The following is a 22,111-nucleotide window of genomic DNA, read 5'->3' as shown; positions in this document are numbered from 1 at the left end:
CTTGGCATGTGATAGGTGCTCTGTAAATGTTATTGTCATGATTTCTCAAACCCAAAAGTTAATTAAATGAAGTTCAATTAATAAATATTTATTAAGCCATATATACGGTGTTAGGTGAGGAAACTGAAAATACTGGTAAGGCAGTTACTGGGCCAATGAATTTCTCTGGTAGCTGGAAGGTAATTTCACAGATACAAGCTATTTTCCCATGGGAGGTGTTTATGGTAGCAGTACAAATACAGAAGTAATGAAGTTGAAGGAGGGAGCAGTTTAGTTATTCCTGGCATGGATAGGGAGGCCATCAATAGGAGGCTCATTGTCTGGCCATCAGATCTGACCTTGCCCTTGAAGATGAAGAGGATGATAAGGACATTTTTTGTTGTTGTTGTTCTGCTTCTCTCAGAATGTATTTGAAAGCTAAAATAAGTTTCCTGTCTGACATTAATATCAATGATACTTTGGAATGTTTGCTTCTTTTATAACCAGGTTGTTTTGGTTTTTCCCCTCGCTCCCATGCTCACTGTGTTCTCATGCCTTGTTTTTCAAGAATTGCCTGAGGTTCCATCGATTGAGGAGGAAGTGGAAGAAACAGAGTCTTGGGCAAAGCCTTTGGTCCACCTTTGGCAGACGAAGTCCCCAAACTTTGTGGCTGAACAGGAGTATAATGCAACCATGGCCAAAATGGAGCCACACTGTGCCATCTGTGCTCTCCTTATGCCATACTACAAGGTAATAAGGGTGGAGGGGTTACTGTCACTGCTACACTTTCTGTATGGCTGTAAAAACACAGATGAATCATTGTAAGGTGTGTGTACACATGAAAAGGGAGATATCAATACTTATATAGCTACATGGCCATTGTAGAATAAGGAATAAAAGTTCTGGGTGCTACTTGAAAGACATTTCTCTGATAGTGCTTTATCATTTTAAAATAAATGGTTTATTTGTCAGTCTTGGTTCATGTCAATCAAGGGGCAGGCAGTTCCAACCTTTTTCATCAAGAAACACAGAACTTAAAGCTTAATAATAGTAGAAGTTTTACAAAGAGAGAACTTAGACTTAGTCTCTGTTTTGTGTTTGAAAATATCACTCTGAATACTATGTCAGCTCTGGGCCCATGTTTAAAATGTCTGTCTTTATCTTACCACGTGGAACATGCATGAGGTATAGCAGGACTCAGTACAAACTGAATTGTTTAGTTCACCCTCATCAGCCACCTATGCATAGTATTATTTTCAGTGTTATCCTTATGTAATACTGATGGCATTTTAGCTCACTGAGGGGCGCATTCTCTAACATTAACCCAGACAGTGATTTTTAGGAATCTAGTAAGGGTGGAACTTCGTGACCTATTTTAAGATAAAATATATTATAAAGTGTATTGATGTGAGCATTGTGTTCTGAGTTATATTCTCAATAATGGAACCAGAAGTATTTTATTTAAGATCGCTTCTCTTTTAGAGCCCATGTAAAGTAAATGCTTTTTTGTTCAGACATTTCAGGGCATGAAATTATGTGATTTGCGACATTATCAGATCTTTGTAAACAGAGGAAGTAAACTTAACACACTGTCTTTGATGTGACCCTTGTGAGTGACAAACTATTTTCTGTTTCATCATTGAATGTCTGTGTTTCCTTGGAAAAGCTTAACTTTTTTATTGACTCTTATTTCTATATCATAATCTTCCTGTGTATTTCCCCAAAATTAAAAGAATTCTCACTAAAATTATAAGATACAGGGGAATTTATTAATATAAGATCTCTGGAGATAAGATAGTTCATTAATTAGAGTTTCAGTTAAGCACTGAGTGTTTTTCATATATTTTGGTGAGATGACAATTTTGTTTTGCATTATATATTCTAATTTAGTGACAATTGCCATTTTCCAGATATTTCTGTCTTGATGTTTTAAAACTTTGTGGTGAGGTAAAACCTTCAAAAATTCTCTTAAAACTGTTACACAGATTAAAACTGAGGTATTTGAAAACACTCCTTCAAGTGTAACCAGGTGTAAAATTCTTCAGTAAATGAAACCAGGTTGGCTAACCTGGTGTAAATAAAGAAACAAAAATTCCTCAGAAAAATTGATGCTTTCCCTGAATGTTTATGTAAGAGTATAGTTTAGCAAGTTCTCACTTTTTCATACAAGCAGATGTACAGAATGTCCTCCTGTCTCTACAGCTTAGCTTCTGGATGAGAGCCTGAAGAGGAACATTGATAAAAAGCTAATAGTTATATCAAGGAAAACAACAGGAAGAACAGAAGCTGGAAGTTAGTGCATGGAACAGCTGTTAGTGGATTTGAGTGACCAGAACAAATGATGAACTTTTTTTGCATATTTTTCACTCATGTGGGAATATTATGTTTTTCAGCCAGATAGCAGCAATGAAGAAAATGATTCTAGATGGGAGACAAAATTAGATGAAGTGGTTACTCCGGGAGGAAAGACTAAGCCCCTCATTCCAGAGATGTGTTTTATTTATAGTGAAGAAAATATAGAATATTCTCCGCCTAATGCCTTTCTGGAAGAGGATGGAACAAGTCTTCTGATTTCCTGTGCAAAGTGCTGCGTACGGGTTCATGCAAGTAAATGAATCTCTCATACATCAATCACTGGCTTTTCAGTGCTTCACATAATCTTTGTTTCTCACCCTTTTGTCCCCTGCCACATTGAACTATTGGCACTATTACATTGAACTATTGGCATTCTTAATGGTTAGATCATTCTTTTTCACATTTCTTCTGATGAAAGTATGAGTAAGTATAATAATCTCTTTTTCTACAGTTTTGTGCAGGATCAGTGGAGAGCAGTTTTGTGTGTTTGTTTTTTGTCCAGATGTTGGGTCACTATGGGGCTCCTTTCACACACTTGAATTTTACTTAAGATATAGTTTGTAAAAACTTAATTTTAATCTCTGGTGTTGATTCATGATTATTTTTCTTTGTACTTTTAAAGAGAAGTGAATATTTGATGATTTGGGGAATTATTGTTAAATTTAATTATAGAGTTTAATTTTTATTCTTTGTAAGGGTAAGGAGATATCTCTTGCCTTCCATGGGAGAACAATCATTATAGTTGTTTTCCCCCAGGACTGAGATGATTAAGCTCCGTACCTGTCACAATTTTATATTTTCACATCATGGGATAAGTGGCAAATACATTTTTTTTTTATTGGCCTGCCATGTAAATCCTCTAAAATGTGAAAAAGGATCTGTCATATACTACAAGTCTATGTTAAAGCATTTTAATATTCCAGATCTTACCAAATCATATGTCATGTTAACATACTTATGTATGGTCTGTCTCTGTCAGTGTAGCATGAATGGTTATAATAATAGGTATTTTCTTCTGTATACCCCAGAGAAACACCAGTCTTACCTTAGGGCTGAAATAGCCTCGCTATCATTTATTGATTGATTAGATACTGTCAGCTTCCCCAAGAGGTTTGAACATAATGTGTTTGAAATATAGCAACCTTTTTGTTGTACTTATATCAGTCTGTAACACAGACATATATGCATTCAATCTACATTATTATAAGTATATAATAGCCAATGCATCATTTCACAAAAACTAGGATTTAATTTTGATTCCCAAATGTACAGGCTATACAATTTAGCTATAGTATTTCATAAACATGTGCTTGAACTAAACATTTTATTTTATTTTTTAAAGATTTTATTTATTTATTCATGAGAGACACACAAGAGAGGCAGAGACATAGGCAGAGGGAGAAGCAGGCTCCCTCAGGGGAGCCTGATGCAGGACTTGTTCCCAGGACCCCGGAATCATGACCCGAGCCAAAGGCAGACACTCAACCACTGAGCCACCTAGGTGCCCCGAACTAAACATTTTATAGTTTTGGTTAACTGTGATAGGCTTTTGTTTGGAAATTACATTTATGTTATTTTCTCTTTCATTTAAATGTTATAGAAATTTGATATTAAAAATTACTTCTTTAAAATTTCAAAGCCCTTTGAAAGGCAGTCACAGTTACACATTTGTTGGTACTGTATAATTGCTGCTTGTATTTGCATCATCAGGTATCTCCTTACCCATTTATTTGAGTCAAGCATATATTGAATCTACAAATAGAACTGAAGATACCCCTTCATCACTAACCATGAATTGTGCATCCTCTATCCCAATCACTGAGATTAAAGCTTATGAAATGTAGTTTTAAATTATATTAACTTGCAAAATATGTCAATTTATTTATTGTATTATTTTAAATCTTCCCCAAATTTTCCTTTATGAATTGCAACTTATTTTGAAATATGTTTTGTATGAGTAAAGGACTAGACCCAACAAATTAGAAATTTAATGTTGCCCATTCAAGAATTATCTGAGAACTATCGTAAGCATTAGTAATGATTAAGACCTATGCTCTCATGTTTCCTGGGACTGAAATCCTATTAGCTATGAGGCATGAGAACCAAAAGTATCTTAGAGACAGCCTTGCTTATATTTTGTTCTAAGCAGTGAGAATCAAAGATGGTATTATGGTAGGCAGTTCTAATTTTATTTATTCAGTGCTAAGATGTATAATATTACCAAAATGCAAAAGACCTAATTCGTGGATCCATACTATTATTTTATAGGTTGCTATGGTATCCCTTCTCACGAGATCTGTGATGGATGGCTATGTGCCCGTTGCAAAAGAAATGCATGGACAGCAGTAAGTGGCCTATTTTACTATCTTTTAACACCTCTTCTCACTCTCTCCACTGTGGACACATTTAAATCTAGCAATAAGATAAGGCTGTACCCATGCTTTTATGTGCACTTCTATTCTTACCTATATTTCTAGTCTTTTCAGATCATCCTCTCTGATGGCTCTGCTCATCATAGAAATATTAAATAAATTTCTAGGTGTAACTCCTCTACTCAGGAGCCTACAGAGACTGCCAGTTTATCAGATCAAGTCTAAAATATTCCTTCATCTTTCCTGCCCAGATTTATTTTGCAATTCTCGAAAATAAATATTCTAGGTAACAGTGAAGGTCAGGATCTTTGCTGGCCCCTGATGAAACCGTGCTCACACATAACTTTCCCACTGATTCATTCATATATGCATTCTTCAATAAACTTTTGGGTCTTCTCTGTGCCAGGTGATACGTGAACTTGGAACAGAATCTTTCAACAACAAATGATACCTGACTTAGGGCACACAGGTTTTTCCTCATCTAAATTGTTTTTCCTGACAAACTCTGTTGAAACTTTAGCTTACATCCAAGCACTGAGTTCTATTCCACTAATCTACCATATTACCTATTTTTCCATTTAGTGTTGTGCTACCTTGATATTTCTTAAAAATTCTGTTTCAAGAAGCATCAGAACTTTTTTGAAAGTTAGGACCTGTTAGCTCTCAACATTGTATCCCTCACTCTTGATCTTAGAGGAGATAATTTCATTTGTAATAGTAGCGTTTGCTTTATTTCTCAATGATCTCTAATGACAATGAATTAAATTTCTTTGCAGCCAGAGTTAAAAACCTGAAGGACAATATAAGGAAAATGCCTTGCATGATAAAAATTTATGTCATGATATGTATATTTAGCTCTCCGTGTTGAAAGAGACATGTGGTGACTATAAATTAATGATGTCTGAGAATGTATTTCTGAATGATTTTATTGCTGGCATTCACTTTAGATAGTGAAGGAAAAATGGGAGAGAGTATGGACATTCTTTATAGCCCAAATAATCTGATCTGTTTGGTGTTAGAGATAATGTCCCCAATTTAAGAAATCTTTCATTAGTGGGCCCAGAAAACATTTTCATATTTCCTTTGATGTGATTATTATATTAATAAAAATTTTGTAAATACAGAGTATCTTAAAATCAGCCAGGAAGTCCTGCTGTAATAAGTATATTAAGTTCTTATTTACCATGCAGGTCTTATATTTATTATGTGAGTCCAATTAAAGCTATGTAGAATTAGTCTGGCCAGTGATGTCCTCTCATTCACCCTGAAGTGTAGGTTTAGAGATTAGAGACATTCTAATCCAGTTCACCAAGGCATGAAGAATTCTCTGTTCCATCCACAGTTACTGCTTGACTCCTGTGCTCACATTCTGAGCCATCCTGTTATTCAAGGTACCATTGTCCCTTGCATGGCAGAGCCAGGGCCAGGCCTAGGCTATCCACCCTGATTCTAAGACTGCTTGTGATGGTTTATGCTGCTTTCCTTTAGCATGTTTTAAGAAGGAAATACTAGATTAATAACTCTTTAGAATTTAGAGCTGCTATTAATCTTAACCCCTCACACTCTTAGAAAATGCAATATGTCTTTTGTATTTTATTATTGATACCATGTAAATCTCTTTCAATTTGCAATAGAAATGGAAAATCTTGAATACAGTTTTACAATAATTTTTTTAGACCCATGTTATATCTTATTTCTAAGTAGAAATATCTGAATTCCCAGTGCACCAATTGGGTTTTTAGTTTATCCATTTAAGTGAACTTTTGTCTATGAAGCTTGATTCCTGTTTTTTTCTCCTGAGAAATCCGTGAATTTCAATTTAAGCATTGCAGAGAACTAACTGATAATATCAATATTTTGGCTTTAATTCCCTTATTTAGTGCAGCTATGAAGTGTTACAATGTTAATTTTTAGTAGACAAGTATGATTCTTTGGATTTTGTGGCCTGAATGATTGCATTTTTTTGAAGGATTTTATTTATTTAAAAGAAAGCACAGAGAACGAGCAGAGGGAGAGGGAAAAGCAGGCTCCCTGCTGAACAGGGAGCCCTAAGCGGGTCTTGATCCCAGGAGTCTGAGATCATGAACTAAGCTGGAAGGAGATGCTTAATCAACTGAGCTACCCAGGCCCCCCAATGATTGCATTTTAAAAGTATCTTTAGACTTAACATCTTCAGGAATCAATCTCACATTGTCAGTTTTAGGTTCCAAGAAGCCTTAGAACTCCTTCTAATGGAGGCTCCAAAGGAGCTGATGGGAATCTAACAGTGCAGGGGAAGTCAGATGACATTTCTAAGCTGGTTTGTACTTCACTATCTCTATTCCTGATTATTTCCTTGGATTTTCTTTTTAAATGTACTTTGTGAAAGTAAGACTTATTATTCATCATGAATGCAAAATATTCCAATAATGTATTTTGCTTGGGATGTATATTTATACAACAGATGTGATCTAGCTAATTCTGTTTCCTTTTATGACAAGTACTTTGCACATCTGGAGGGTAAGCAGAGGTTAACCTGAAATACCTTGTATTTATCTTTATAAGGTATATGTGAGAATTGAGTGTGGTGGTTCTGTTTTTTAACGATTCATTTTAAAGAGTTCCCATTGATAGATAAATGGGTAAAGAAAATGACATGTATATATACAGATACACACTGGCATTTCATATTCAGCTATAAAAGGACCTTGAGAGCACTATACTAAGTGAACTAAATCAGAGAAAGACAAATACTGTATACTCTTTTTTATACATGGACTCTTAAGAAACCACACTGAACTCATAGGAACAGAAAGTTGATTGGTGATCATGAATGGGGGGGGCACTGAGAGAAATAGGTAAAGGTGTTTAAGGATACAGACTTCCAGTTTTAAAATGAATACATTTTTGGGAATCTAACATACAGCCTAGTAATTATAGTTAGAAATACTTTACTGTAGTACTATACTTGAAAGTTGCTAAGATCTTTAAAGTTCTCACCACACACACACAAACACACACACACACACAAAGTAAAAAAAACTATGTGAGGTGATGGATGTGTTACCTAATTTTATTTTGGTAATCATTTTTCAATATATATACGTAAATCAAAACATCATGTTATACATTTTAAACTTACAATGTTATATGTCAGTTATATTTCAGTAATGCTAGGGGGGGAAAGGGGGCTATAATAGTAACTGTATCATAGAGTTAAGCAGCAATAATTTAAATTTTGGAAGCAAAGACATTGTGGGGATTATTTCATCTAACGTTAGATGGTAGTTGGTTTTGTCACTGTCAGCCCTGGCAAGGTAACTGAGGATGTATGCAAGGTAGAATCAATGCTCACAGACCAGCTGTCTTTTCATTTACCAGTTCTAAAGAGGGACATCACTGGCCCCAACTGTTAATGATAGTTTTTAAGTAACCAGAGGGCAGACTTTGTCTCATTTACCTCTATAGCCCCCCTAAAGGGGGCTGGTGCAATGTTGCATCATTTCTGAATGGGTGAAGCATAAAGTTAGAAGACTGTGACCGCAGAGATATAGGGCCAGACCTTTATTTGTGACCTTCAGTGCTTCCACTGTTTACAGAGTCTGGCTTCAGTCTCACTGGGTCTCATTTTGCTACTGTTTCTTTACTGTGTCCATTTGTATCCATTAAAACAAGAAAAAAGAAGCCTTATTTTAGCTTCAATGGAATGTGTTGGGGAAGAGGTTAGTTACAAATTTTGGATTGTCCCTTAATTTAGATTCTGGGATCCTGGCTCTATATCTAAATTCAAATAAAATGAAATAAAGAACCCCTCAAATACTGTCTATCCTGAGACTCATGTTTAAACCCCATCATTCTAACTAAATATCATTGCTTTGTGCCTATTTTCCTATTCAGTACTGCTAAGGTAAATAGATAAAACTAACTGAAAGCTATATTTGAGTTTATGACTTATAACCCAACTGTATTGGGTTATTTTATTTTCAGCTGTTTGTTTTCAACTTTTTTGTGGCTATTTATAAAATTGACTTTGGAGCAGTTTTTACTCTGTTACAGCATGACTTGAGAGCACATGCCAAGCATTACCAAGTTCTGATTTTAGGTGTAGACCATCAATACCCTAATTCTAGCATGTGTTTCTTATTATTTTGATTTTTAATATGAATCTAATCACTTTTGACCTAAATTGCTATAGTTTTCTCTAATCTGCTTGTCAGTTTCCACTGTATAATGACTACATGTTACTACTAATTAAAAATGCTAGTATTCTCACTGTAAAAATACAAAATTTGTATTGCTTTCTTTGAGATTTTTTTCCCACCATTTTCTTTTCTATTCCTACACTGAAAAAATTTTTTTTGAATCTGGGTATTTCTGTGAAATACCTGAAATCTCCTTTAGGGATACACTTCTGATTGTGAAGAAAGATGTTAGATGTCTAGAGTGGGCTGATAACCTAAATGCTTACTATTATTCTAAAAATAAAAAATCCATGTGCTTCATATTATGTAGAGTTAAAATAGGATTTTCTATATTATCATCTGAAGAGTTTATAATATAGAATTCTAAAGAGTAAATAAATATAAGCAGTTTAAAGAGGTTAAGAAGGAATATGGATAAGATTTTCTTTTCTTAAAATTTAAGGATAATGTAGCTATCTGGTGATTCTGTATAGGTAATTTGGATGTTTCTTCAGGGACCTCTCTGGGGATAGGGGCTGAGAAGTTTTGTTTTAGTGCCACGAGTGGTGGTGAAAACTACATGTAAGGATTGGTAACTTATCATGGAAAGTCACATCATGCTCCTATTTATGACTTTGACAAATCGTAAGTTGCCAGTCTTGTGTCTTTGGTGGCGTTGAACTTGTGCTTTAGTTTTACATTGTCAGGGTAAAAAATTTCAAATAAAGTGTGTATCATTTGTGCTATGTCTTACTAGGGAGCTTTTTTATTACCTTAAGTAATTATGGGTGGGTAGGTAAACGTAGTAGCTCACATACTTATAATCTAAACAAAATCTAAATTAAAGAAAGATTTAAAAGCATTATAATGAGAAGGAACTATTAGAGATTGTATCTAAGGTCTCTTCTGACCCTGAAATCCCTCGATTCTGTGTTGCCTTGTATTTCCATTTTGCTCTAATGATCTTTCCTTAAGAACTGGGAACGTTCCAGCATACTAAATTTATTGTGCACTTCTTAACCTAGTCAGAGGTGTTGAGTAACAGAAAAGTATAGGAATAGAAGTGGTATTGGTAATTATTGGCCAGATCTGTGTAGTTTTTATGAGCTAAAGGAAATTTTTAACAAACCGGTGACTTCAAGGCCTTACTATAACCATATCTATTTGCTGTTTGGGAATACATGAAAATATGCATTATCCTTTCTTTTTGTTTATTTCAGTATATCCTATTATACTTAATTTAGGATAATTCGTTTCAATATTTTTATTTGAAAGTAATCCAGTTTAGAAAAAAAGTAGCTGTGTATTATATTCTTGGGTGAACATTGCCATTGTATGAAGAGGCAGATGTTGTAATGAAAAGTTATAAAAACAGACACTATTGGTTGGAGTTTTCATTCTTTGTTATGAAATGCACAAACCAGGCAATTTCGCACATTTATTATCTATTCAACAGTGTTTATTATACTATATAGAATAATGAAGTTGTATTGTTTATGTGTAACATAACCTATCTATAATATAGCATTTTTTTTGCCCCAGAATTGTTCCAGGAAATCAAAACCCAAACATGAAATATGTCTTCACATTTATTCACTATGCTCTTTGTTTTGCTTGTTTGTTTGTTTTTTTTAAATGGAGTAACAGATATGAGCAAGCTGTATCTTGATGATGATTTAGGATTTGCATTTCTTTTCCTCTTATGAAGAATGGAATATACAATTGCAATGATTAAAAATAAACATTTTTTAAAATTGCTTGACTGTAGGTAAGCCATAGCTATAGATTGGATAGTGGTTGCCATTCATGCCCTCTGAGACTGAACATAGCTATTTTATTTGACTTCTGAAGGAAAATGAAGTCTTTTTCTAAAAGTTCTAGAAATTCCTGGGGTAGTGGTGTTTACAAAACTCACTCCCACGGAGTTGCTAAAACTTGTAGACTGAAGAATCTAAGCCATTGTTGGAGTGTATTTGTCTGAACTCCTGATCTTTGGAGTGTACCTTAGTTTACCTGTCAAGTCTTAGGTAAAAACGATTGACCTCTTAGAAATGGTAGTTCATCAGATCTTTGGGAAGAATGAGTGCCAACCCGTGTAACTTTCTGTTTATTCTGCTGGATGATTGTTGGGTGGGGGAAAGTGGTAGCCTTTGGTTCCCACATTACATTGAGACTGGGTTCTATAGATGGAGGTGCATCTACATGAAGCAATGCTCACTTAGTTCTTTTTTTTTTCTTCTCATGTGTCAGTACTTTTAATGTTGTATACGTCAAATTATAGTAAAAAGATGACTATAAACAACATGCAGCCCCTCTATTTTCATGAACAGCACAACAGATTACAGTAAACTGAGTTTATATTCCACCATCAAGTGTGGTTCTCCCATTAGTTCACTTTGTGACGGGTCATTAAGAATATCTTCAAATCCAGTAGTCTCATCATTACCCCTTAAAATATCCAATGAAAGGTTTGAGCTTGGAAGAAATTGAAGACGCTGAACCTGCTGCACTGCCTTGAATTCCATTTGTAATTTTAGTGGAGCAAACAGACCCTGGATATTTCTTAGTGTAGAAAAATTCATTTTACCTTGGATGAGCTGGAAATTTTTTTCTGATAATTCAAGAGGATGACTGGGCAAAAAGTTCATTTTTCATACAAGGGAGACCTTTTTGAAGAAGATCATGCTGTTCAAAAGGTCCACTTGCTGAAAGTTCAGTAACTGGAATACTGTCCTTCAGCTGAGATCCAAGTCCTCTGGCATTCATCTTCACTTGCTCTGTGAATAGCCACTGGGCCCTATTACCATCAGCCCGCCCCGCCACTCACTTCTGTTTCCCTAACTTAGTTCTGTTGAATCTCAATGTAGTGCTTTCCCTCTTTCTAGAATAGGAGTTCTCTTAGGCTAGAGATTATTAAAGATAATTTGTGTGTTTAATGTTTGTAACCTTTACTACATAACACAACCCTTATTTCTCCCCTTCAATTCCCCAGATAAAAGTAATGGTACTGATAATAGATATTAGAAATTGCTCTTATTATGCTCTTTGAAGTCTTTTATTTTAGAAAAAGTAAAGTTTTATTTTTCAATTTTTGACCTACAAATTCAGAAAAACTATTGGTTTAAATGTAAACTAATATAAGCAGCACACAGCTTCTATAAAATATAATACTGACAAGGACTAAAGAATTCTTCATCTCTGTCAGAAATCTCCTTTTACAGATAATGAACCAGGGTTCAAGAGAGTAAGTCTTTTACCCCCTGGATTGCCCCACAATATGGTAAGAGAGCCTGGATTCAGGGCAGTACTCAGGCTTTCAGATTTCCAGGTCCAGACTCAGTTCCTTATTTTTAGAGTGAGAAGAAGGCTGAGCAACTGGCCAGTTTTTGAACAGTGTTTTTGAATGATACTTGTTTCCATTGAAAGTTAATCCAGGACTAACTTTTCATATACTTACACTAGAATTAGTTACCTGCTTAATGTAGGTTAGTTAGCATTACTGGGTGGTTGAGTAGAGCAGTTTCTTTACCCTTTCATATTTACTCTAGTTTCTGCCCAGAGGACCTTGCCCAGAACTGGATAATCTCCTGAATCCAATTTCCCAACTAACAACAGCATTGACATTTTTCTTTTAGGAAGAGCTCTGAAGTGGCTTTGTAGATCAGAGCCATTGATTTTTAGATCAGATTGGCTTATGGCCTTGAGAGGTCATGGTGGCGCTGCTACTCCCCATGATGTGTTTTATGCTGTATTTTTTTTATTCCATGAGATACTGTTAAGTCCAGGTGATGGGAGGCTGTCAGCTGAAAGGCTGACTTTGATCCTTATATACAGTAAAACTAGTAGAAAGAGAAAGCTCTATTCTTGCTAAAGGCAGAGTGTTCACAAGTGGGTGGTGGCTGTTTGTAGCCAAATGGTTGCTTATGTAATTACTCTTCTCCATGGAGGTGTCCCTGTAAGCCACTAGCTGGCACCACAGTCTCCCATTCGAGAGGATACACTTGGGGGTTAACAATTACCTCTTGCCTCCTGAAGAGGAAGATTATTCTAAACAGGTGTGGACTTAAGCCTTGGCTCACAAAGGCCAGAGTGGTAATAATTATTTTACTTTAACCAAACAGAACAGCACGTTTGAGGGTATCAGTTATTCTGACAACATAGCTATGATGTGGAAGCCTTCCTGGTAGGGAACTGCTTACAAACTAAAAAGTCACAAATCATTTTTTTCTGTACTTTCTTCCTTTCAATAAACATCATTTTCTTCCCTCCCTCCACTTGGTAATGGAGAAAAAGAAAGAGAAGTCTACATAGCTTATTGTAAGTGGAACTATATTCATAAATAGCTTCTTGATTGAGAACAAATGCCTCATTAATCTTAAGTGCTTCAACCAGAGAGCACAAGTAAAGTCAGGAAGAATAATGACTGACATTATGGGGAGCATAACATACTGTACTACACACCAGGATGTGCATGCCCGGAGGTCACTGGGCTAGAAGGCACATCTCCCTAGCAATGAGGGAAGGGATCCTTAGGAAAGATGGAGGGGGAAAAGTGCAGTGTAGGCATTTCTCATGTGTAGCAAAAATTAATCCAGTGTCAGGATGAAGAAATCAAGTACTTTGCTATTTGTTGTAGGTCATGCTGGGAAGAAAGAATAAAGCAGCTGGGTTTTTATTTGAAAGCCAAATGTTGTACAGTTTTAACGAAGATATATATTCAAGTTGAAGTACTTTGCTCAGGTTCCCGGAAATACAATTACATAAACGCATTAAGTTTCATGTAGATGACCTCTGACCAGTCTTAAATTATAAAGACACTTCTTACCACTGAGCATGTGCTTGGCTTGCTACCGGCTATCAGATAGGTGCCCTACAAATCTCAAAAAAAAATTTGTATTTGTGTCATCATTGCAATTAGAAAGATAAATCCAGGGAAAACATTGAATTTGAAACAAGCGGAGTCTGTATGACTTTATATTTTTCTGTTACGTTCCATTGGTTCTGTGATGACATTTAAATAGTTGCAATATAGTAAGTGCACTCCCCCCCAGATGTCCACTTCCTAATCCCTGGAACCTATGAGTGTATTTGTCATATTGCATAAAAAACAGAATTATGGTAATAGGTGGAATTAAGGTTGCTAATCAGGTGACCTTACGATATCCGAGTTTACCCAACACAGACAACAGGGGTCGTTGACTGTGGAAAAGGGTGGCAGAAGAGAAGGTCAGAGTGAGGTGGAGTGAGAAGCTCTTGACCTGCTGTTGCAGGCTTTGCCAATGGAGGGGGGCCATGGAAAGGGCCTCCAGGCCACCCCTAAAGGTGACACGGGGCAAAGAAATGCCTTGTACGCGAGATCCTCTGGAAATGAATGACCCTTATGATAACCTTGATTTCAGCTAAGTTAGACCCATTTTAGACTTCTGACCTACTGAACTGTATAAATTTGTGTTATTTTGTCATTAAGTTTGAGATAATTTGTTATTGCAGTAATGAACTAATAGTGTTCAGTAGAACGACAGCCTTTGAAAGGGTAATTCATTTTGTGTTCACTCTTAACTGGCATTCCACTAGGTAGGTTACATTCTGATGTCCTCTCCCAGTCTGAGGCATCTTTCTCAGACTATTTTCTTCTGTCTTACTAGCTCACACTCTCTAGTTCCTGGAATCTAGCAATCCTTTACCCTACTGTGACTCCTAGTATTGCTTCCAGCTTTTCAGGCTTTCCCTCCCCTCTTGCTCTTACTTCTGTTTTTAGCTACTATGTTTCCTTGCACAGGCTTTCAGTCTTCCACTTGCTGATTTTGTTATTCTCCCGAGGCACAACTCAACCTGCTAAATCCTCTTATCTAATCTGCTGTGCAACTGCAACCCCTGTTGCTGAATATGGCTGTGGAGAAACACCCACCATGCAGCAGACTGCTCTTGCTTTCAGTTCGTAACTATTGATGTGTCCTTGGTGATGCCAATAATTCATGTTGCCTCCCCATCATGCATTCCCTCTACCACTGTCCAGGTTGACTGTTTCATACCTGTGTCACTTGAAGCTTCCCATCTCTCTCCTCCATTCTTAATCTCACTTTGTGAATTCACTTCTTATTTCACAGAGCAATAGGAAGCCATCTGTGAAGATCTGCAAGTTCCCACCTCCATCCTATCTACTATATCTCTGCTCCTACCTACACAGGATCATAGTTCCAATGATTCATCCCTTTCTTTCCCATACCAGCAGGGTTCTCCTCTCTAGGTGATTTTCACGATCATCCAGATAAGCTGCTACTTCTTCCATTTTCAAATAAAGCAAAAAACCCTCTCTGGATCCTTCTCCACAGCTTTTTTTTTTTTTTTTTTAATTAGCAAAGCATAACATTTATTTCCTTGACATTTGTCTTCCAAAGAGTTCACAGTGTTTCAGTGTCAGTTGAAACAGGGGAAGAATCTCAGGGAAGAATCATTCACATAATAATAGGACCCTTGGTAATAATGTCTCTCAGTTCTTTCCAAATCCATAAAGATGCATTTCCTGATGAGTGACTGAGCCTGTGGTTGTGAGTTGTCCCTTCTGATGTGGACGTGGCCCCCAGCGACGCCTCCAGAGTCCTCCAGGGGGTCCTGAGGAAGCCGGGCTCCTGTGAGCGCGGACGTGGCCCCACGTGTTCCTGAGTCATAGTCAGCGGGTTCTGAGGAGGCCGGGGCTCCTGTCACCGTGGATGCGGCCCCCAGTGCATGCCCCTATGTATATAGCATGCCTATTTCTCCATGCCCCTATGTATAGTAGCATTCCTTAAAAGACTTGTCTTTATTCATTCATGTGTTTATTCTTCTCTCCAGTTCTTCTCTCCAACTTCTTTCTTAGATTTATTCTAGTCACAGGCTTTGCCTACATTGTTGTAGAAATTTATGTTCCTCTAGCTGTCAGTTGACTACTGCCTCCTCTTTGAAGCACTGTCTTCTCTCGGCTCCCAGGACCCTACACACTCCTTGTTTTCTTCTTCCTTTACCAATTACTTCTTTTCATTCCCCAGACCTCAAAACATGGGCCTCTTCTTTTCCACTAACTTCTTTCCTGGTAATCTCATCTTGTCATAGTTTTGATGCTTTTAAGCAGCAATTAGTCATTGGTGGCCTGCATGTTTCAATGTCTAGCTCAGCCTCTCCCCGAAGATGCAGAGCACTATGGCCAACTTCATGAGCATTGTTTCTTTTCACGTGCCTGATAGATAGCTTCAGTTTACCTTGTCCCAGACCAAATTAAAGATCTTCTTCTCCAGGTGTCCTGTTTCTAGGCCTTCTCACTGCTGAAGTAAAAAACTCTAGGGTTAGATTTGATGCTTTTCTTCTTATACCCACATCTAACAGTGAATTCTATCTTGGCTACTTTTAAAATGAATTTGGAATTCTGGTCACTTTTTAATTGCCCCTGCTCATGTTACCCAGACTAATCTCATTACCTCTTTCCTGGATTATGGCAGTAGCAAACTTCTCTTTTTGTTTGTACCTTTTTTTTTTTTAAGATTTTTTTAAATAAATTTATTTTTTATTGGTGTTCAATTTGCCAACGTACAGAATAACACCCAGTGCTCATCCTGTCAAGTGCCCCCCTCAGTGCCCGTCACCCATTCACCCCCACCCCCCGCCCTCCTCCCCTTCCACCACCCCTAGTTCGTTTCCCAGAGTTAGGAGTCTTTATGTTCTGTCTCCCTTTCTGATATTTCCCACACATTTCTTCTCCCTTCCCTTCTATTCCCTTTCACTATTATTTATATTCCCCAAATGAATGAGAACATATAATGTTTGTCCTTCTCCGATTGACTTATTTCACTCAGCATAATACCCTCCAGTTCCATCCACGTTGAAGCAAATGGTGGGTATTTGTCATTTCTAATGGCTGAGTAATATTCCATTGTATACATAAATCACATCTTTATCCATTCATCTTTTGATGGACACCGAGGCTCCTTCTACAGTTTGGCTATTGTGGACATTGTTGCTATAAACATCGGGCTGCAGGTGTCCCAACATTTCACTGCATCTGTATCTTTGGGGTAAATCCCCAACAGTGCAATTGCTGGGTCGTAGGGCAGGTCTATTTTTAACTCTTTGAGGAATCTCCACACAGTTTTCCAGAGTGGCTGCACCATTTCACATTTCCACCAACAGTGTAAGAGGGTTCCCTTTTCTCCACATCCTCTCCAACATTTGTGGTTTCCTGCCTTGTTAATTTTCCCCATTCTCACTGGTGTGAGGTGGTATCTCATTGTGGTTTTGATTTGTATTTCCCTGATGGCAGGTGATGCAGAGCATTTTCTCATGTGCGTGTTGGCCATGTCTATGTCTTCCTCTGTGAGATTTCTGTTCATGTCTTTTGGCATTTCATGATTGGATTGTTTGTTTCTTTGGTGTTGAGTTTAATAAGTTCTTTATAGATCTTGGAAACTAGCCCTTTATCTGATAGGTCATTTGCAAATATTTTCTCCCATTCTGTAGGTTGTCTTTTAGTTTTGTTGACTGTATCCTTTGCTGTGCAAAAGCTTCTTATCTTGATGAAGTCCCAATAGTTCATTTTTGCTTTTGTTTCTTTTGCCTTCATGGATGTATCTTGCAAGAAGTTACTGTGGCTGAGCTCAAAAAGGGTGTTGCCTGTGTTCTCTAGGATTTTGATGGACTCTTGTCTCACATTTAGATCTTTCATCCATTTTGAGTTTGTCTTTGTGTATGGTGAAAGAGAGTGGTCTAGTTTCATTCTTCTGCATGTGGATGTCCAATTTTCCCAGCACCATTTATTGAAGAGACTGTCTTTCTTCCAATGGATAGTCTTTCCTCCTTTATCGAATATTAGTTGACCATAAGTTCAGGGTCCACTTCTGGATTCTGTATTCTGTTCCATTGATATAGGTGTCTGTTTTTGTGCCAGTACCACACTGTCTTGATGTTACCCAGGGCAATTTACACGTTTAATGCAATCCCTATCAAAATACCATGGACTTTCTTCAAAGAGCTAGAAGAAATTATTTTAAGATTTGTGTGGAATCAGAAAAGACCCCGAATAGCCAGGGGAATTTTAAAAAAGAAAACTATATCTGGGAGCATCACAATGCCAGATTTCAGGTTGTACTACAAAGCTTTTTTAAGATTTTTTATTTCAATTCTAGTATATGGTTAACATGCAGTGTTCTATTAGTTTCAGGTGTTCGATATAGTGACTTAACAATTTTATACATTACTTAGCATTCATCACAAGTGCACTCCTTAATCCCCATCACCTATTCACCCATCCCCCTAACCACCTGCCCTCTGGTAATCATCAGTTTTCTATAGTTAAGGGTCTGGTTGTTGGTTTGTCTCTCTCTCTTCCCCCACCCCCTGCTTTGTTCATTTGTTTTGTTTCTTAAATTCTACATATGAATGAAATCATATGGTATCTTTCTCTGACTGACTTATTTTGCTTAGCATTCTTTACTTCTGCTCTTGGACCTTTATCATCCACTGTCAACACAACCATGGGAATGATCCAGTTAAAATGTAGGTCAGATTATGTCCTTGCTGTGCTAAAATTTTACAAGGCCTTGCTGTCTCAGTCAGAATAAAGTTGTTGCCTTTTTTCATGGCCTTTTCATGCCTTATCAGTTATTACTCCTCTTAAATTTCTGATCGCCCTTTCTTTTCGAAAAGGCCAGAATCTGCTGGCATCACCTTTCCCTGGATAATTTCGTAGCCCACTCCTATAGATAGCACTAGGCATCCTCTGCCATCTAAATAATCTACTGGTTTAATTTGTCTGCTGTTCCAGCAGAAGGTAAGTTCATTGAGGACGGGATCTTTGTCATTCACTGCTTGTTGCCCAGTGCCTGGAATGGGATGATTAACCAATATTTGTTGAGTGAATGTGTATTTTTACTGACAGTACAAAATTGATGTGGGCATTTAAATTGGAGAATTCACTTGCTAGTGTGAAATTCTTTGGAGCCTGTGGAATTTCCATTCAAAAGATGATTCCAGAAAACCTGTTACTCAATTTCCTAATCACTCAGAATTCATGCCAGCCCTGTCCTTATATGGGATCCTGTCCTCTCCTCAGCCCTGATAAATGACCACATCTCCAGAGATGGTTCTTCCATGTTTTGTTGATCAGCATTTTGTAAGTAGCTTTCTGTTAATGTGATTAATTACTCTGTTTTCCCAGCTCAGACAGTCCTATTTTATGGTTTTGCATTTCTGTTTTGAACATGTCAGATAAATAAGGGTGTGGGAGGTACTTCAATTTTGTAATTTTTCTATAGAACTGAAAATGGCTTTAATGGCACTTACGGATATGTCAGCTAAAATGAGAGCTTCTTATAAGGCAGTTTGAGAATGTTGCTATTGACATTTCTTTAACTGATGTTTTATAGAAGAGCCATTGGAACCTGATTTCCCTCCACTGCGAATAATGAACAACTGCAGTAGCTGTATTTTAACAATGTCCTTCTCACAATTGTTGTTAATGTTGTGTCAGCACTTTGATTATACACACTTTTCCATGGTTTAATAACTGAGCTGTAAATAAATCATGCCATGTTGTAAATTGGTATACTTGCTATTCATTGCAGTGGTGATTTTTTTTTATGAAATCAAATTTTAAAAATACTTGGTAATGCAGAAGGGGATCTTGTGAATGGTATTAGGTGAGGAAAAGGGACCTAATCAGGAAAGGTGCAATGTTCAATATATGGTCTAATTCATACTTTTTCATTCAGCTTTTAGCTACCCTGGGTTGGCGGGGGTAAGGCGGCATCAAGGACTAAGTACAACAGAATGGCTCCTTTAATGCTATACTTGGTAGAAAGGAATAAGAGCTGTCTTATAGAGTAATCATGTCGTGACAGGCATTTTAGTATTTGTTTTGTTTTAGGAGACATTGGTTCACTAGCAATAAATATATCTAAATCTTTATAACAGTGAGTCATTCTACACTGGGTATTGTTCTTGGAAAAGGCATGCTCATTAAACATGAGATAAAACAAGGTTGGCAATTAGCTCTGACTGTTGAATTTTATTTATTTATTTTGTTCTCTTTGGGTGTCTCCAGAGGTTAGAATAGAAAGGAGTTTCGATACACTGAAAGACTGTAGAAGAAATTATAGTGTTCATTTAAAACTTTAATTTTAAGTACAGAAGATAGGATAAACCTCCAGTTACTTTAATTTTAAATTACACATATTTAATAAAAGTTTAATTTCCTTGTCTGTGGGTTTTCTTTTTTTTTTTTTTTAATGAGAGTACTAAGCATTGGTAAGATGGTCTTCCATTCCTAACACTTGAATTCTCAACTGTCTTTTACAGAAAACTACTAATACTATTTAGTCAGTTGTATTTGCAGATCTTTTCAGGACATACAGGAATGTAATGGCTTGCTCTTCTTGGGGTACCCAAACAGTATCATAGTTTAAAGTGCTGTAGTGTTTTCACGTAATAATACATTGTATGATTCTTAGTAACTCAGTATTTATGGATTTACCAGATGTTTTTCCTTGCTATTTTAAATTTCAATCTTGACTGCATTCTTAATAAAAAATCCAGACATTACAAATAAAATCTAAGCAACAGATAATTCCTGTTCCTCCTGGAGGTAACTGCTTCCTATTATAAACAGAAATGAAATGATTGTACATTCTTCCTTTTGTATCACTATAAATGTTTATCTAAGATAGATGCTAAGAAATTGAATTGCTGAGTCATACTTCATTTAAAATTTTGATTGATAATGCCAAATTCCTATTCAAAGCCACCATAACATCTCATATACCCCAAGACCATATGTTTTTTGATTTAAAATTCTGAAAGTTATATCTCTCTTTCATTTTTTTACCATTTATTCTTGAAGTTGGGTATCTCACATGTATTCATTGGCAGTGAAGCATCTTTGAATCAATCTTTTGCATGAAAGTGTGGGTTTTTTAAAAAATATCTTTCTGGATAGTAGTCTTTGTTTTATATTGGAAATATTTTCTTGTCTTATGTTAATTTATGTAGCATTTTATCCTTCAGGATATTAAAATGTTGGTATAGTAAAAATTTATTAGTCTTTCTAATATGCCTTTTTTCTTTTAAGTGTTATATTAAGAAGTCATATGTGTCCTAAACTCATCAATATATTTGCCTACAATTTATTTTAATGCTTTTATCGTTCTACTTTGTTTTTGAGTTTAGGTCTATACATCAATTGGAATTTGTTTTTATGAATCAGAGACTTTGTCTCACACACATATTTCAGTATTCAGTTGAATACATTATTGAATAATTTATGATATTAATTTTTGGTTATTTAGCTCTTTTAAAACGTTTTATTTATTTATTTATTTATTTATTTATTTATTTGAGAAAGAACGAGCACAGGAGAAAAAGAGAGCACAAGAAAGCTCCCACTGAGCAGGGAGCCTGATGTGGGGCTCCATCCCAGGACCCTGGGATCATGACCTGAGTCAAAGGCAAATGCTTAACCTACCAAGCTAACTAGGCACCCTTCTTTCTTTTTTTTAATTCTATCTTTACTTAAGAGTAATCTATTTAACATATTCTTTAAGTTTTCAGTTTCTATTTTTTTTGTTATGGAATTTTTATATTGTCTTTAAAAACCTGATCTGTCATTTACTTATAGTCTTTAAGCACAGTTCTAATACCAACATTTAATTTTTAAAACATTATTAAAGGCCTACATCTTGTGCCTAAGATATTGTGTATTTAATTTCGTATTTTGTTTCTTCTGCTCATGGAATCATATTTTCTTACATGTTTTTTGAGTTTTGATTGTGAGCTTATATTCCTTAGAACTTGATATTTGGGAACTTCTGGAAGCCTTTGTGATAAGTGATAAACCCACCTTCCAGTAATACCATCCTACTTTATGAAAAGTGTAAGAACCTTACAACAGTGTGATTTCATTAAGCCTCTTTCCCATTATGGTCTTATCTTACATTTACAATTACATGCATTATAATCTACAGTATTGTCATTTTTATTTGAAATAGTCAAGCTTTTTTATGGAACTTAGAATCTCTTTGTCTCTTGCTCTCTTTCTCTTTTTGTGTATGTTTTGAAGATACAAAAATTTATTTCATATTTACCCATGTATTTACCCTTTGATGTTCTTCATTCCTTTGTGTCAATCCATGGTTCAGGCTAGTGTCATTATCCTTTATTCTTTTAGATTTTTTTGTCCTGGGATTGTTTTTATTTAATTTTCATTTTCAAAGGACATTTTACTTG

General features: G+C 36.2%; 1 protein-coding gene and 1 pseudogene across 28 annotated transcripts in view; one reads left to right on the top strand and one right to left on the bottom strand.

The window, feature by feature from the left end:
* KDM4C (lysine demethylase 4C) overlaps window positions 1-22,111 on the top strand; it is a 460,147-nt gene that overhangs the window by 311,300 nt on the left and 126,736 nt on the right. For all 28 annotated transcript variants that reach the window (XM_072728386.1, XM_072728383.1, XM_072728376.1 and 25 more), the window contains 3 exons: window positions 548-729; window positions 2,373-2,586; window positions 4,603-4,679. In XM_072728386.1, coding sequence (XP_072584487.1) covers window positions 548-729; window positions 2,373-2,586; window positions 4,603-4,679 — 473 coding nt within the window. The remainder of the gene's footprint in view (window positions 1-547; window positions 730-2,372; window positions 2,587-4,602; window positions 4,680-22,111) is intronic.
* LOC112921981 (proteasome maturation protein pseudogene) lies at window positions 11,117-11,690 on the bottom strand (annotated as a pseudogene).

Source organism: Vulpes vulpes, chromosome 12, assembly GCF_048418805.1.
Source record: "Vulpes vulpes isolate BD-2025 chromosome 12, VulVul3, whole genome shotgun sequence".
Classification (NCBI taxonomy): Eukaryota; Metazoa; Chordata; class Mammalia; order Carnivora; family Canidae; genus Vulpes; species Vulpes vulpes.
Note: the sequence above shows the minus strand (reverse complement) of the source record. Positions and strands in the feature narration are given on the sequence as shown.